We start from the raw sequence: 18241 nt of genomic DNA on the forward strand, positions 1-18241 counted from the left end.
TAAAAAACATAATGGTTCCATGAATGGTGTCCATAAAGAAATCTGCCAAACTCTGCACATCGATTCGTGTCAAATAAATAAAAGCAGCTTACATTGGAAAATCAAAAAAATTATCAAAGAATTTGAAAGACTCAATAAATCTATAAGTAAGAAATCGATATATGAGCAATATAAGAGGAAAGAATTCAAATGTCCATCAAAAACCAATAAAGAACCAGCAAGCACATGTGTACCGTCAGAAACAGACACTGAAAAAATAACAACAAGAACTGAACAAGACATTATCATATCCCAGCTCAAGAAGGAAAATATTAAACTTAAGGAAAAAATCCGAGGCTATAGAATTAAAGAAATTAACCAGAAAATGAAACGAACCAAAGAAAAGGTGAGGAAACTGGAAGAAAAAGTGAATGTATATAAGAGGAAGGAACAACAAGAAAAAGATAATAAAGTTGACAAAGGAGTTCAGTGCAACACTCTAAATACTTATATTGAAGAACTCAAATGTGAAATCGACAATCTGATCGCTGAAAAAGATGACATTGTAGCAGATGAAGATGATTATGTACATGTAAAGAAAGTTTTAGATTTTAAAGAAAATGGTAAAGGTTGTCCATATAATTATAAATTAAGAAATCTATATTATTTTTTTAGAAGTAGAAATATTGGTGTTCACCATATTGGTCCTGTTTTAGAAGCTGTTTTAGATATTTTTAATATAAGTGTAAACAAATTACCAAGTAAGAGCACTGCGTCTGTTTTAACGAGTGAAATGGGTGTTTTAAGTAGATGTCATTTGAATGAAGAACTTTTAAACAGTAGTAACATTACAATGCATAGAGATGCAACTACAAAAAAAGGACATCATTTTTATGCAGTTCAAATTAGTACTGGGGAGAAAGTTTTGACAGCAGGTGTGAGAGAAGTGAGTGATGGGAAGGGAGAGACGTATGTGAGTGCTACCAATGAGATTTTTAATGATATTGTCAATAATGAGAGGGAGAAAGATCAAATTTTTAATTCTGTTTCATGTTTTATGACAGATAGGAGTTCTACAGAACAGAAGGTTAACAATATTTTATGTGAAGATATATCTCATGATGTTCAATCTTTTAAATGTTCAGTACATCCCCTTCTTCAATTTTCTGAGGTTTGTTTGCAAGAAATTTTTCATATTGAAAAAGAGCTAAATATTAATTTTGATGGACACACCAGCTCTACTAAAGAGCCATTTACCATGTTTATTTTAAGGTGTGTATCCAAATTTTTTTTTAAAGATGGCACTGGCGATCCAAACATTTCTCATTTATATTTTAAAAGCCAGGGCATTGATAGAATTCCTTTAATGAATATAAGAGGAAATCGTTTTAATGTTTGTTTTTATAATGCTGCTGGTACTTTTTTTATACACAAACTTTTACTTCAATACATTTTATCATCAAAGAGTTCTTTTAATTTTGTCCAGAATGTTATTGTTTTATCATTACAAAACAAATGTATTTTAACAATTTTAAGAGCACTTGGTATTTTATGTAAATTATTAACAGGACCATATTGGTTAAAAACAATGGAGGTGAACAATATTTTATCAATGGGGTCAGTTTTTAAAAGATTTTTACATGTATTAGATTTATGTGCAAAAGAACCTATATTGGCTTTAAGACAGAAAATTAGACTATTTGAAGGACCAGAATTAGAAGATACTGTTTCTGAATTTTTATTTACATATCCTATTAATGATGACTTAACATGTGTTTTTATCAAACGTTTATGTGTTGTGTTGAAAACCAAAGTAGAAAAACTATTTGCTGATTTTTTAAAAGATGGTAAATATTTTAATGTACAAAAGAATTTAGATTTTAAGTGTTCATCCTGTCCCACAAGCAATATTTGTGTAGAACAGTTGATGGGACAGGTTGATTATCATGTACAATCATCCTCAATGTCATCAAATAATACTGTGGAAAGTAAACTATTAAATGTTAACAACAAAACTTCAGAATGGTTCAATAACAAAAGTGAGGAAGAGAAAAAAAAAATCACTGTACAAACCATGAAAAAAAACAGAACATTTATGACCTTAGAGAAACACAGAAAACAGACTTTATTAAGGAAACACCTCACGAACTTAAAAGAAAAACAAGAGGACATAAAAAGAAAGAAGAAGAAAAAAGAAGACGAACTTGACAAAGTCATAGACCACATCAGAGAAGAAGGACTGTGGGACACTGAAAGTAAAATTGATAGTGAACTCCAAAAAATTAAAACCAAAAAAGACAGATTGTCATCCTTGAAAAAACAAATTAACATCCATAAGAAAGTATTTCAAATTAGTAAACAACATAAACATTTATTAAATTTTAGCAAAAAAGGAAAACTATTTGACGAGGGAACACTGAGAAACAATCTGCTAATGTTAATGAATTTACGTAAAGAAAATACTGAAACACCTGTCTGCGAAACCTCCTTTTCTCCCATGGACCTGCTCAGTAGAGAGATTGTACATACCTGGTCCGAAGATGGCGAAGATGTTCAGTGGGAGGGGAAAATATTAAGCCATGCTAATGGAGTTTTTAAAGTAATTTAGTCACAAAATTGCACTGCATGATTCTTACAAAAATGGTGTAAATGGCATCCTACTCCCCTAACCAATACAAATAATTACTATTACTTTATGTAAAACGTCATTAAAAGTTATAGCATATTTACTCAGATATATAATTCATTAATCATGAATGGTACAATGGTGAGCATTTTACTTACTTAATGTGTTTTGATATATATCAATTTCATATGTTACTAAATTTTATGTAAACTTAATAAAAGAGTAATAATAAAAGAGTAATTAAGTTTAACACTGAATCCAAAAGATATTTAAAACTTAGTAAACTGTTCAATGTTTCATGTTTTTGTTTGTCTACGTCAGTGTTTGTGTATAAATGTTTGTGTATGTGTTCATAGTCATATTAAAAAAAAAATAAAAAATGAATTTTATAATTAAATTTTTGATTTTAATATTCATAATATCATTTCATAAGGACAGACATTACAATTATTTAAATATTTCAGGTTTTGTATTGGAACGATAAAGAAAAGACAGACAGCAGTGTGTTTGACTTGACGGAACAAGAAATAAAGACATTGAGGACGGAAATTTATTCTTTAAAGGTAGTATAATGTTAAATGTATCTATTGGGTTATATTAAATATTATTACATTTTATTTATAAAAAAACACATAACGGGTATTTAATTTATTTTAGACGCAGCAACTAGATTGGATCATTCCTACATTTGAAAAAGACTATAAAAAGAGGAGTTGTCTTTCATAGGTAATTTTACTATTATAAAGAGTAGGAGTTATTACCCTTTGGTCACAAGGCCAATTTAATTTGACCAACATATATAGATGATTTGCATATTTATTAACCATCAACCAATGAAAAGCTGTTTAGTTCTAGTCAAGGTATGGACAAAGAAACAAGGTTTTGCAAGTTTACTGAAGAAAATTTTATTTTTAAATTTTAGGTGGACTAGCTACATTTGAAAGTAAAAACAGCAATAAGCAAAATACCGGTAATCTTAAATTAAATAGGCATTTAAACGTAAATATTAAGGATGTTAACAAGTACTCGAGTACTTGACTAACGCTCAGTCCCGATGATGATCAGCTAAAATTTTCTAAGTTGATTAATCCATATAAAGTAAAAAAGAGTTTGAATTTTTAATATTTTGTATCGCGCCATTTTTGGGTGCCCCTTGTGTATTTTTTAAGCGGCAAATACATGTATATTAATTGTTGTCAAAAATTGATCTTGTATTGTAGATCAAACTATAACTAATTGTTTTCAATAAAAATTCATAGGCATGTAATTGAGAATACCAATTTAATATTTCTTTTTATATTAAATATCAAGTTTAGTTTGTAATTGGATTAGATGTTTACGGTATATAATTAAGAATTAAGAATTTAACTATATTAATAATTGTCTCAGTGCATATGGTTTTATAATTACTAAAAACATAAAGCTCGCATCCATCGAATTCAGGATGAAGTTCCCAAGTAGAGCTTCATTTTCCAGAAAGCACTTTCACTTAATTCGGTCTTTGATACATGGTTGACATGAATCAAGGTTTATCTTCTGTTCTGTTTATCTTCTGTTCATACTGTGTGACTAGCTGGATGGCTTTTGAACTTTTCTGTGGCCTCATTGATTTCCTCCCAGGGGGGATGTCCAGATCTTCTATAGAATCTATGTATTATACATATTTGCATTAAAACTCATCATCGCTAAATAACTTCCTGTTATTTCATTTCATAATGAAGATCTGGTTGTAATGCTTATTTTTGTTAATAACACACAAATTCTCAAACATACATTTAGGTATTGACATTCTTTAAGGAGAAATACCCAGTATATTAAAGGTCAAATAAGTTTTTCCCTGCTTAACTTGAAAGAGAGAGAGAAATTAGAGAGATGTACGTAGCACAAGAGAGAGAGAAAGAGAGAGAGAGAGAGAGAGAGAGAGAGAGATTTGTACAACAAATATTTCTCTTCAGATATATATACCTAAATACGTTTAAACATTTACAGAATCCAAGCAGGATAATTAAGCCTGAATTTGATTTGAATCTACCAAACATTAATATACTCTTGAATTTCTGCTCTAGTCTTAAAACCGTGAGTGAAGTGACATTGGTATTATTGCATTATTTGTTTTGGATGGCGACAGATCTTAACACTTCACATCAAATCCCAAAGCTATTGTTATCGGGGCCGGTCATTCTTGTGAGTATGAGAATGGTTCACAGCTCTAAATTATTTGTTTTAAGCCAGACAGCTGCGCAGATGGAATTTGCATCATTTAAATAAAGCAGGAATTATTAACCTTACGTCAAACAAGAAAGCTGTATAATTCAGATTCTGTTCATCCTATCAATTTAATGTTGCAGCAAGGGAATACTAAAATTCAGTAAATAAGCTTGATGAGCTTGGTCAAACTTATTTTTGTTTGAAATTTAAAAGCATAAATTATTCAGAATATTTGCTCATCATAAATTCTGACTTGTTATACTAAGGACTTTATGTTTGTTTCATCAACATTCTATTTAATTTTTTACATGCTCCCAAAAAAATGGGGGAGGGGGGGACTCCATGTCTATTCACTTTTTGATATGTAAATTTAAAAAATTGTTTGCTGTGAGAAAAAGTTAAGGGGGGGGGGGTCCCCCCCCCTACATCCTGATGCTACGTCCCTGCTTAAAAGGGTTGATTTAAAAATAGGGTGGGTTTTTTTTAAAGAAAACACTGCAAATAAATGCATCTTGGCTGATAGAAGTGAGGATAAAAGGCAAAAATTTCTGAATGAAACAACATTCCCATGGATGATTTAGCATCAATATTCCCAAATCACTTAATTTGCGGTAACTCCTACCCCCTACCCCCTACCCCCCTTCCCCCGACAAAAAAATAAGATGAAGAATACAGTCCTAACATTTCTCCCCTAAAAGAAAAGCTAATTTCGTGGAGGGATAGGACAAATCATCCAGTCATTCTTTAATTGAGTATTTATGTAGTATTTATTCCTTTTTAAGATATTAGTAATTCTCAGGCATGAATAACTTAATTATCATCAGTGCACTAGCTATAACTATATTCCCGCTATCCATCTGCGCGTGCAACCAGATAATCTAAAAAAATTGTAAAAATCAAAAGTCTACACCAAAGAAATTAATTGAAGAAATATATCTATAATTTGATAGTTCTAATGTTTTCAGTTTAGAAGTAAAGTGGATATATTACAAGGAGAGGACATACATAGGCTATGCCTGTTGTCCAATCCTATTGAATTTATTCAATAAAACATGTTTAAATAAATTAGAAGTAAAGTGAAAAAAGTCTTAATGATACCCGTTATCTAGTATTTTTGTTCAACTTTTAAAATGTGCATATAATTCATTTCACTATAATATAAACAGTCACCATGTTAAGTTTGTTCCTAAAACATCAATTTACCTGTCTTAAAGTTAAAATTCAACGGATAAGTAATGAACTTAGGAAAAAGTTCTTTCCTAATATATAACTTAGTCTTAAGTTTGCTTTGTGAAATGGGCCCCTGTGCACTCATTAGATTAATCCTTTCACATTTGTACAGGTTACAATTGTGTGATAATTCATTTCGGCAGATTAACCATATATTTAATATTTAACTTTTTCTTAAATAGAGCATGTTCCTATTCCATATGACCTAATATCTGTTTATGATTTTCCTATTTACAAAGTCTGATTTGTAAGATCTAAAACTCACATCATGTAAATGGAGTTTATAGTGTTACTGAATTCATTTGTCCCAAGAGGGCCATTTTCCTAGCAATGGCGTTGATAAGGATTTGTAGGGGAAATTGATAACCTGTAAAATGAGAAGTGGCTAGCAGATTACGCTGTTTCAAAAGAGCCTTGTGGGAGTAGTCCCAGAAGGACAGCTATAGTGTGAGATTAATTTTAAATTAAGAATAACAAACCTTAATCTTCAAGCATTTTCCATCCCGATCAAGCTCTGTCCAAATTAATGCTCCCCATCCTCTAGACCAGCAAACAATTCAAATGCAGTGATTCCAAATCAAATCCACCAGGCAAAATATTTTGTCACTGCCAATCATCATTACCTATAACATTACATTGTATTATGATTATATTTTAATTTTGCACATCATTTTCAAAATTTGATGATTACAATAACTTTTTAAATATCAGATAATCAAGAATTTTGTATCAATTTAATTTAAATACTTTAGATTTGCAATTACCTTGATTGTAGTAAATTAGCAGAAGAGCAAAAGAAACTCAGTTATGTATTTTAAGCGTTTTGATATAATTAAAGCATTTATTACCTTGATGCATGTATCCTGCAAAGTTTGCAACTGCAATTTCCAAACAATATTTCTGTTCTGCTTCATAAAGTACATATGCAGCGTGGATCTTAAATTAAATTTGCGACCACATTTTGCATCTGTTCCTAAAGCAGTGATCTGCTGTTGAAAGCTCTCAAATTTCACACAGTTACTATTATTAGCACACCCCGAACATCTTATCAGCATCCAGTTAGTGATTGACATCTGATAGAGGACCTTAGCATGTGCATGTAACAAGTAGTTGTTACTCAGCTTGAAATGGTCGGCGGTGACATTAGCAAACCAAATGAAGCAGAGGAATATGGGCTTTAGGTCATGACATTTCTATTGACCATGCATGCTGAGAAGTTATTTACAGAATATACTGGAGTATTTTGATATTAGATATTTTCTAGTTGAAAAACATAGGTACTCCAAGAAAGCCAAAAAGTGAGTTGTTTTTTTTTTACCTAAAATATCCTACATCATAAATACCTGAGGTAGATTTGTAGATTTATCAAAACAACGAGTACACTATTGAATTATAGCTCGTGTATGTTGTGATTTTATTAGGAAGGGGTGGGGGTAATTGTTAGCTAGTGCAAGATATAATTTACATGTATATTAATATAATGATTGCATTTCACATGAGAACTGTAATTCAAATTTTACATCCTAATAATGTTTGTTACTATCATCCAGCTCAAAGAATTTGACAAATGCAAATTTCTGGTAACCTGATTGTTTTCTCAAAGCTTAGGTCCTGTCACACCAGATTGCATTCCCCCAGAGTTTCACGATACTGTTATATTTCTGGAATTGTTGTGAGTTCGCGGGGAAATTCAAAAACATTGTGCATTTGTATTTTAAATTTTTACAAGGTGAAAATGTGACTGTTGACCAAGGGATTTCTACTCAGCTCCTGCAGCGTGTAACTGCATTCCTACAAACTTTTACTAACAAATGACTGCGCTCCAACTGAGTGCTCATAATTAGAGTTGTGACCTCGAGTTTACGGTGTGTGTGTGTGCACCCTTTTTCATCAGTCCTTATATTACTTAACCAACATCATATTGTTGTTTCAGCGGCTTGACACAGAGTTTTTGATTTTATATTTAAACCCGCTATCATCAGGAGTAATTTTGCACACTTGTTAAACAAGTTATTTAATAAGTGACATAATTAGCATGTCTTCTAAATTTCAATTGTGCTTATTAGCTACAAGTGCAATAGGGGTTTTAGTGAAAATCATCCCTGCAATAATAATCACCGCAATGTATCATATCAATTTGCATCATGATTGATATTAAAAATAAAATCAGGATTTTCCAGTAAAATGTTGACAATTGCACATCAATTATTTACAATTAATTTAAGCAAAACTTTTTTTAAGTCCAATTGCACAGAAGACGAACAGACTTATAGTCGGACGGACGGACAATGTGATTCTTATATACCCCCTAAACTTTGTTTGGGGGGGGGGGGTATAGAAACAAAAAACTTAAGGTCAGTCGCGGGTTTACAATTTTGCGCCCTCTGCACAAGATATTGTATAAGGAAATAGTTTTAATGTCGTAAAACACAAATGCAGAGTAAAATGGTCAAATATTCAGGTTATCATGTAACGTTTTTATATTTTTAAAATTTACTTATCTTAAAAATTATTTTAAAAAAAGTGAATCCTTAGAAAAATGTTCAGAAGTATTTTAATCATTTCGCCTCTTCTAGATCTTCAAAATTGATGTTATCCACCTCGAAGTCAACGTCTTACGATGACGTCAGTTGAGACTCTGAGTCTCCTTTAGAATGATTAATTAGTTTACTTTTGGTTTGTCAAAATCGTTGTTTCAATTTGTCTTTTATGAGTTTTACAAAGAGGATTGTTGCTAGTCACATTTAGCGTAATGATTAAAATACTAAAAAAGGAAAGTTTTTAAGTCCTCGGGTGAGAAGTAAACATTTTGTTAAATAAAATGAGGAACTTTCCTCGAATGCATTGTAAAGATTTCAATTTAAGGAAAAAAGAGGAATGTTCCTCGGATGCTTTATACAAATTTCATGTAAAAAGTAAACAATCAACATGTGAAAGATTGTGCCTTCCTCAGATGCTTTATGTAGCTTTCAGATGAAGTGAAATGAGAAACGTTCCTAAGATACAGTGTAAAGATTTCAAGTCAGGAACGTACCTCAGATGCTTTGTCAGGATTTCAGTTTATATAATGAAGTGAAAAGAGGAACGTTCCTCAGACGACTTGTCAAAATTTCTGTTGAAGTGAAAGAGGAACGTTCCTCAAGATGAATTGTCAGAATTTCTGTTGAAGTGAAAAGAGGAACGTTCCTCAGATTCTTTGTGAAAATTTCTGTTAAAGGGAAAAGAGGAACGTTCCTCAGATTCTTTGTGAAGATTTCTGTTGAAGTGAAAGAGGAACGTTCCTCAAGATGAATTGTCAGAATTTCTGTTGAAGTGAAAAGAGGAACGTTCCTCAGATTCTTTGTGAAGATTTCTGTTAAAGGGAAAAGAGGAACGTTCCTCAGATTCTTTGTGAAGATTTCTGTTAAAGGGAAAAGAGGAACGTTCCTCAGATTCTTTGTGAAGATTTCTGTTGAAGTGAAAAGAGGAACGTTCCTAATATGAAATGTAGAGATTTTAGTTTAGGTAAAGAGGAACGTTCCTCTGATGCTTCATAAGTTTTTGTAAGAATAAGAGGAACGTTACTCATTTTAAATGTCTGTGTAATGCATTTAAATGTCAATGATGCAGAAAAATTCCATGAACTTTGACTTGTAAAGGCTTATTTTTGGCAAAAAGGGGTGTAAATGGATGCAGATATGAAAAACAGGGTCAAAAAAAAGGAATTTTGATTTTCCCTTTTTGATTTGGATTGTGTTAATTAGGTTCAATATACCAGTAAAAAATCTTTTTAAAGTTGATTTGTCTGTCTACTTATTCATTTTAAGCATAAAAAACATTTAATTACGTTTAACACATTCATTTCAGGTCTAAAATCGGAATTTTCACTTCAACATTCAAAATGTAAACAAAGGCCTTGTTTACATAGCAAAGAAATGCAAGCTCTGTAACCCGCTTAAAAATCAACAAATGGCACTCAAATTTTAAATGACTATTAAAAATGCCTTAGTAAAGCTTTGTAAACATTAGAACGGGAAAACAATTTTTGACCAAAATCGTGACCATTCCCCTTTAAGAAGTCTGCGCCTTATATTGGGGTTGTAAGGACAACGGGGTGAAAGAGAAATAAGGCGAACAGTGCCTATTTACGAGCAGTTTTCAGTTTTCATGTTCATAGAATCTCAGGTTATAATTTAAACTCTACATGTAGCTTCAGTTGCCAAATATTAAATTGTAAACTTTTGGGAAAAAGAGACCTAGAGGTCCCTAATGGTCAATTTCATTTATAATATGTATCTATATTTTATAATAAATTTTATTACAAGGAAAAATGTAATTTTTACGAGTTAATTGTGTCGTTATTACGAGTTTATTATCTCATTAAAACGAGATCCTTTCTTGTTGTTAAGAGATCTTTTCTCGTAGTAATGAGACAATTAACTCGTAATAACAAGACAATTAACTCATAAAAATTAAATTTTTCCTCGTAATAACGAAATCTTTTCTCGTAATTACGCGATAAAAATAGTTTTTTGTGTGGCCCTATTTGTCTTTCGTAGATAATCCCTAATTGATTTTTAAAAAAGGTCATATCCTGAACTAAAACAATTGAAAAAAAAACAATAACGAAATTCGTCAATAAATATCTTATTATCATTGAATGCTGTTTCAAGCAAGAACATCACAGAAACTATTCATAACAAGTTGATTTAATAAGTTCTGTAACATCTTGGCGAGATCACGCAATTTGTATCGTGTCCAATTGTCGAATGCCGGGTCCAACAGAAGATTTTGAGATAGAGTAACATTGTTAATAGTTCAGGTAGGCAGGGGGACGGCTGAAAAAGAAACAAAGCCATCATCAAACTAAATAAGTCTCAACGAATAAAAAAAAATTATACCAGTTTTTTGCATTGACGAATCAAATTATCAAGAAATATTCTTTCATTTTTATTTGGATGATTTTTAATATGAGTATAAAATGCACAAGCTTTTTAAATGTTTGACAGCATGTAGTATGCATTAGGTAAGTTAGAGATCACAAAACTACAGGGTGTTTCGTAGGTGTTTGGTGTTTTAAACTCAAACTTACCACATTCACCCTCATAAAGTTGTATGTTATCAATAGCTACCTCACTCTGGAAACCACATCCTCGGGTGGCTGTAAACTGCAACTACAAATTCAAATAACTTTTATTTGAAAATGAATTTTTGCTTAATCAATACATCAGAATAACACTTTGGAACGTATGTGCAGGGGCTGCTTTTAGAGGGACAAAGAAATATAATATGCACTTATATTTCTGCCAACATTGAAAATATTTATTATATTAGAAAAGATTATATAATTGCTTTTAATTACAATCATATCAAGAAACTTAAAAATAGTCAAATCCACACTTTAAAAAAGCTGTTTCACTTCGTGGGGTCAACCCAAAGGTTAAAAGGGAAAAACCAAACTTTCTCCTCCTTTATGCAACAAACACTTTCGGCGACCTTTGATGAAATCTCTTTGAATTTAATTGATTCCCTCGATGTGTGGGTTGTCCCGAAACCGATTTTGGATGTCAAATGACAATTTAAAAACCTCTAATTTACAAAGGCTATTTGGATAAATCAATGTGGTTTGTCTAAAGATGGCGGTCAAGGGACATAACTTTTGTAAGGTGTGTGGTCTATTTAACAACATAAATTAAGACAAAAGGCTTTCAGGCTTTGACGCTAACCCGAGTACCATAACCCAGGAAGTCTTATGTTTGCATTTAAGCTTTTATTTTGAAAGTCTCGTTTATAAAAGTGGATAAAAAAGGGACAAAAAGGTCAAAAGTACAAGAAATCTAGCATTATTTATACCCTAGCTCCAGAAGCCAAAAGTTGTAACATTTTTGATCAAAAAGAGCTGAGGACTTTTAATACTCACTTTTGAAAAAAAAAACTATTCACAGTTTCATTTATAATGCACACAATATGCAAACAGTTTATTGCTACACACATATGATGCAACGGAGAATAAGTAAGTTTCCTAAAATCGAAACACATATTTAATTTAATATGAGCAAGTTACAATTTACTGCAAGATAAAGTGCCTCAAGTGACCTAAAATATATTTTCACTATAAATGACTTTATTTGTCTGCCCCCTCTTCAAAAATGTTCATGAATACTGAATTTCAGATTCAAATATAAAAAGAACATTATAGACAAAATAACAATGCATTTAGTTTATCTCCCCCTGGTGTAAAGAAAAGAAAAATAACTACATTCTCATTATGTGGCCATATTAAACATATTGCAAACAAAAGTCTTTACATAGATAATTAGCATGTTCGAGTCAATGTTCTAACAAACATCTCTCTTTACTAAAATTCTTCCAGTAGAGAAGCTTTAAGAGTACTGTACAACAATAAACTCTAGAAGCGGTGTGAACCAGATGTGGATACGAAAAAACTTTTAAAAAATTATTAGAAACTTTGTGGTCACAAAATCTTACCAAATCCAATAATATCAAAACGTACGTTTTTTCAACGCTTTATAGAACCATTCCTCATGTCAAATTAAAATCTAGGCTTTTTGATATCATCGACAGTTGTTTCTTCAATAAAAATGGAAATCGTAAAAATGCGTACTTTGTCATTGGAAATCTTCAAAATTATTTTGTTAAAATCCATTCTGATTGCACACACAAGTACTCCAAAGTTGACTTAAAAAGATGTTTGAGTTTCTGATAGACAACATCTATGTAGTTTTTGGAAACTGTTGGAACACTAAGTTCCAACAGTCGGTTAGAATTCCCATGGGTACCAATTGTGCCGCATTGTTAGCAGACCTATTTTTGTGTTCTTATGAAGCAGAATTTATGCAAAAACTTAACCGTGAATAAAATAAATAACTCGCTGTGGCCTTCTTCTCAACATTCAGGTATATCGACGACGTATTATCAATTGTCATTTTCATACTTACGTCGACTCACTATATATCCCAGTGAACTTGAAATAAAAGATACCACAGAGTCTGCGTCATCTGTTTCATATTTGGATATTATACTGGAAACGGACATTGATGGTAACCTAACAACAAATTTTTATGATAAACGCGATGACTTCAATGTTTCTATTGTCAACTTTCCTTACCTATGTAGCAACATGCCTTCATCACCTGCATATGGTATTTTGTCCCTCAGTTAATTCAATACACAAGGGCATGCTCTTCGTATGAACATATTCTAAGACAAGGGAAGCTACTCACAAACAAGTGGATAAAACAGGACTATCAACAGTCTCGTTTGAAGTAATCTTTTCGTAAGTTCTATGGTCAATACAACAACCTTGTCAGCAAATACAATCTTCCACTGGGTCGCACGCTGACTGACGTTTATCATACTGTATATTAGACCATAAATAATCACCTAATTGATAAGGAATTTTCCGTTTTTTCCCGATAACGACAACGAGCACACGGCGGGTGTGACTGGTCAGCAGAGGAAGCTCACTCCTCTTAGGCACCTGGTCCTACCTTTTTAGAGGTCCTTGTTCTTCTGCTTTGGATTTGTATTTCGTTTTGTCGATTTTTTCAGATGGTTCAGTTTGTTATTGTAATTTTTCATGTTACATTCTCACTTACCATTTCAACAACTGTACTGGCCAGGCATTGCTTAACACACTATTACACTCTTACATACCATTGAAACAACTGTACTGCCCTGACATTGTTTATCATATTGTTACATTATCACTTACCATTTGAACAGCCGAACTATTCAAATTCAATTCAGCTTTGTTCCACTTATTTCCTTTGTCACCAAACTCGTAAAAAACAGTCGTATTTTGGAGAAGCACTTCCAGCGAACCCATGTGTCTTCCAAACATATGGTATTCAAACGTCAGGCACATTTTCCCATCTAAAAGGCATATGAAATCCCTATTTACTCTCTTTAAAATATTTTTTTTAATTACGTGACCACTAGTTTCTCAATTTGGTACAATTTCAAAGATTGAAGAAATCACTTTGAAACACATGTAGGAATAAACATACGAACACGAAAGTAAAGATATATTTAAGTAAGATAAATACAGTGTTTATTTTTACAGGTTGGGCATAGAATATTGACTTTTAATCCAGAGAGGTGGCAAAATCATATATGCTTTGGCATAAATGGAAGACAATATTTATCAGTTATATGCTTTGTCATTGTGCTTTTTTATTTTCCACTCATAAACTCCTCTGAAAAACTACAGAAATTCATAAATAAGTGAAGAAGTCCGATGGTTTTTTTTTTCATTGTTATGTCTTCTTTTTAACCAAGAAATTGGAAAAATCGGTCATGTGATTCATGTTTGTGCAAAACGTCCTTGCCATTTTTAATCATGTTCTGCAATTTGGTGCTAAAAAGGGAGCGATTTAAAACAGTAATCTTAGCTATTTAATAAAACAAATTTGTCATTCAATATGCCTATACATTCAAATTGTATTATAAATAGAATATTGAAATAAAACTACTACTGGATACTGAGAAATATTCGCCCTTTTATTTCGTTCCTTTTTCCTTGTTGTCAGCGGGCGAATTTTATACATGCGAATTCCAGTCCTCAGATTATTTCTTTTGAAACACAACTATGTCTGGGCGAATTTAAGACGTGGTGAAACTGTTTGCAAGCGAAAATGTGCGATAAAAACACGGGGCGAAAATGACAATGTATACAGTTTCCTACAATTTTACCATGAATCTGCTTTATTCAAATGTCTATTGTATCAGGTACTTTCATATATTCAAATATCTACTGTATGAAGTATTTCAATTTTATACGTTGGACCTAGCTGAGAAGAAAATTTATGGTTCTTGGCAATTGAGAGTACAATATCTGGCTTCAGAGCGGCTGAAACATGCGTTATTTACCTGCCGGAACTGGAACAAATCTTTCTAATGTTGCTATGTCACCTTTCCTTCTTCCGATAGTTTCAACGAAAGCATAAACGTTTCCTTCAGCTGCCCTTGAGGGACCTGTACCACCTGAAGATGTTGGGCGCTATTGGATAGAAATTTTGCAGGAAATTTTAAAGCTTCTCATTTATTTTGAATTAATATCAAGCTTTTGTAACATATTTAGTATAATTGCTAATCAAAAATTATCTAAAACTGCTGTAAGTTTCATTTATTTTAACAAGGACAATTTCAATTTGACTTATTTTGTGTGTCTCATGATACAATCTCCATCACTTTTAGCTGATTTCCTTAATATGAATACCTTTCAGCGCAAAAATTTTAAAATCGATATACTGCATTAATTGTAAGATTTCTTCTTTCTCAAGCCTATTTTTATTTATGGGGAAATCTGACAATATATATCCATTCGAAACTTTACGCAACTCATCGCACATTTTTTTTTCAACATTATCATCCAGGTACTTTTCATATCCTTTGCAATGCAAAATCCCTGTAGAATGTTTAATCTAAAGTTGTTTTATGGAAGCTGAAGCGATTAAATGGCGTTCCAACGAAAAAAAAATAGTAGACTTTTTTAATCTTGGGAATTAATATAGCTCGGCATAATGGTTTAGATAAACGAAATCTAAGCAAAAAGTGCTGGAGGCAGAATTTAGGGGCAAATTAAAGTATTTCATTGGTCTTACATCATTAACTTTCCAATCAAAGTCGTCGAATTTCTTATCGTTCTTCAGGAAACAATCCTGAATGTTTAGAGTTTCAAATGTGCAGCTCACTGGGAGGGAAACTTCAAAGAAAATAACAAAGGTTTGAAAGTTTAAAAGACCAGACGATCAAATATTAGTCTTAAACATGCATCATACTAGTAGTTCATGACCAATGTAAAAATGCTACTGAAAAAATAATCAGTATGAAGAAAAACGTGTAACATAGAAAATATCATATGAGCATAATGTTGTTTTAGATATGCATTTAAAGAAATAGATGTTATGGTTAATGTCATGATTTACTCTTCGAAAAATCACGAGCCAAATAATCTAATAGCATTCATATTTTTTTACAATAAGGTCTTTAAAAGTAAACACTATTGTAAATATAAAGTTAATGTCAAAATATTGATAAACAATTTTTAAATCTTTATAACCGCTAAAAAAAGATTAAACATATTAAAGAGAGAAGAGCGTACAAAAGTCTCCGCACCTAGGATATTAAATATAGCCCGACTATTGCGCTACACAATACGAATTTTACAATATTGGTTTGACTTTTACATAACGTTTTAATTATCTGGTATTGGTTTTGCTCTACGTTAACCTTGAAAACCATGTCATCAGTAAGCAATCAGATTGGTAATTTATGTATGAATAAAAGATTTAAATAATTGAAGTTAGGAAATTCGATAGCGTAAAAATATATGAAAAATGACATCTATCAATTAAATAACACACTGTCAGGTATTCTTAGTTACACCGCCAATTTGAGATAAACATGTACTTTTTATAGCGGGCAAGTTGAAGTTTTAAAAAAGGGGAATGAATAAAAATGACAAATCATCAAATTTCTCAAATTTCAATTTTAATTTGATGAATCATTTAATTAGTGAATTCATAGTGGCCCTTACCTTCGTATCACATAATCGATCATACTTAATTTTCTCTATATAGAGATATAACAACATGCAAATTGAATATAAAATCCTGCGATGGATAATTATGATAGTGCCAAGGTGGCATTTTTTTCTCCTGTCTAAGCTGCATGATTCGAAAAATTCATATGATAGACCATTGCTTAAAGAGTTTAAAACCACATTTGTTATTTATGTGTCTCACCTGTCATGTGAGATTTACCTTTAAAATTAATTCTGACATGAACATAAGTATATAGTTACATTGTATAAATAAACCTGTAAATTTTTATTTAATACACTAATGTACATGTACGTATGCATATTACACCCTAGAAAAGTTACAATGTAATTAAAATAGTGGTGGTATATAAAATATGTGTAATTTTTTTTTAAAATAGAAAGAAATTTTAAAGATACAAAACAAAAGTGAGATATATGGACGTTACAAACGTTGAAATATAACGTTCTATTCAGTTTCAAACAGATGATAACTAACACTATTACTTATTAGGTTTGTTACTGACTGTTTAAAGAAATTTGTGGGGTCGGTAAATTCCATAGAAGGCGAGGCGGATCCGAGCCTTCTATGGACTTTACCGACCCCACAAATTTCTTTAAACAGTCAGTAACAAACCTAATAAGTGTTTTGTTTTGTCGAGGACCTAAAGTTTGATATGTAAACAAACGTTTGTGTAGAAAATCAGTTCAAATAACGTTACGTCCGCCATGTTGCGCTATAAATTTTGACGCTTGCCTTTTTAAGAAATTTGTAAGGCAGCCACGTGACGCGTTTCGTCCAATGACGTCGCGACATTCGAGTCCGAGGCAAAACAACAGTTTTTGGGAGATTATGGATTTCATAATGATATCAACATTTACCCTTGATATTTTATTTTACTTTGCAGAATATATTGCTTTGTCAAGAGAATATGCATAACCCTTTTATCAAACTTTCTGAAAAGGAGAGAATATTTATTAAAATTCATTTGTAAACCAAAGATATCTACCATCAATTTCTCTCAATCAATCCATATTTCTTTCACTAAATAACAGTAAAAAAAAATGTTCTATTGTCTCCTGGGTCTGTTGACAGAAGTAACACAATGAAGAATTTACTATCTCTACTCTATGTAGATAATGATTGGTTGTTAAGATCCTCTGCAATAGCTGGTATTCAAGAAATTTCGATACTTTGTGTGCACTTAAAGGACAGACTGTAAATTTCCTCCATTGATTTTGAGTTAATTCAATTTTTGAAATCCATTTTGTTTCAGATTTATGATAAGTTTTTTTTTTTCATGATAAGGAGGTTGTACATGTTTCTAAAACACCTCTAACATCTACATAATATTTCCTCTGTATTTGGGTGACCAAAACAATAACTCTTAGTTAACGGTTTATTTGATAGTTTCACATAGTTTTGTAATCCTTTTGTTAAACCAAGATATTCAACAAACTTTTAAAGTTATATCTGTTTTTGAACTAAACATCTGATGTCATTTTAATACAGATCCCACATGTGTATAAAACCAACTTCAGATTTTCAAAAATGGATTTTTACGAAACAACATCTTAAGCGCGTGCAAAAATGCCATCCAGACAATTGCTTTGTTATAAGGCACATCTTTATAATTTTAACACAAATTTTAAAG

General features: G+C 31.6%; 1 protein-coding gene, 1 long non-coding RNA gene and 1 pseudogene across 4 annotated transcripts in view; 1 reads left to right on the forward strand and 2 right to left on the reverse strand.

The window, feature by feature from the left end:
* Positions 1 to 1206: 1206 nt before the first annotated feature.
* On the forward strand, positions 1207 to 3536 carry LOC128186093 (uncharacterized; annotated as a pseudogene).
* Positions 3537 to 3542: 6 nt separating this feature from the next.
* On the reverse strand, positions 3543 to 9773 carry LOC128186107 (uncharacterized). The gene is made up of 3 exons (XR_008243890.1): positions 6892 to 9773; positions 6523 to 6666; positions 3543 to 4252 (listed from the first exon to the last, which is right to left on the reverse strand). It is a non-coding gene; the product is annotated as an uncharacterized LOC128186107 (long non-coding RNA).
* An 880-nt stretch (positions 9774 to 10653) lies between these two features.
* Positions 10654 to 18241, reverse strand: part of LOC128185789 (MAM and LDL-receptor class A domain-containing protein 1-like) — a 59939-nt gene continuing 52351 nt past the window's right edge. For all 3 annotated transcript variants that reach the window (XM_052855463.1, XM_052855470.1, XM_052855456.1), the window contains exons 38-42: positions 15649 to 15749; positions 14915 to 15044; positions 13758 to 13918; positions 11115 to 11196; positions 10654 to 10860 (exon numbers count right to left, since the gene is read on the reverse strand). In XM_052855463.1, coding sequence (XP_052711423.1) covers positions 10841 to 10860; positions 11115 to 11196; positions 13758 to 13918; positions 14915 to 15044; positions 15649 to 15749 — 494 coding nt within the window. In that variant the 3' untranslated portion in view covers positions 10654 to 10840. The remainder of the gene's footprint in view (positions 10861 to 11114; positions 11197 to 13757; positions 13919 to 14914; positions 15045 to 15648; positions 15750 to 18241) is intronic.

This window comes from Crassostrea angulata, chromosome 1 (genome assembly GCF_025612915.1).
Source record: "Crassostrea angulata isolate pt1a10 chromosome 1, ASM2561291v2, whole genome shotgun sequence".
Taxonomy (NCBI): Eukaryota; Metazoa; Mollusca; class Bivalvia; order Ostreida; family Ostreidae; genus Magallana; species Magallana angulata.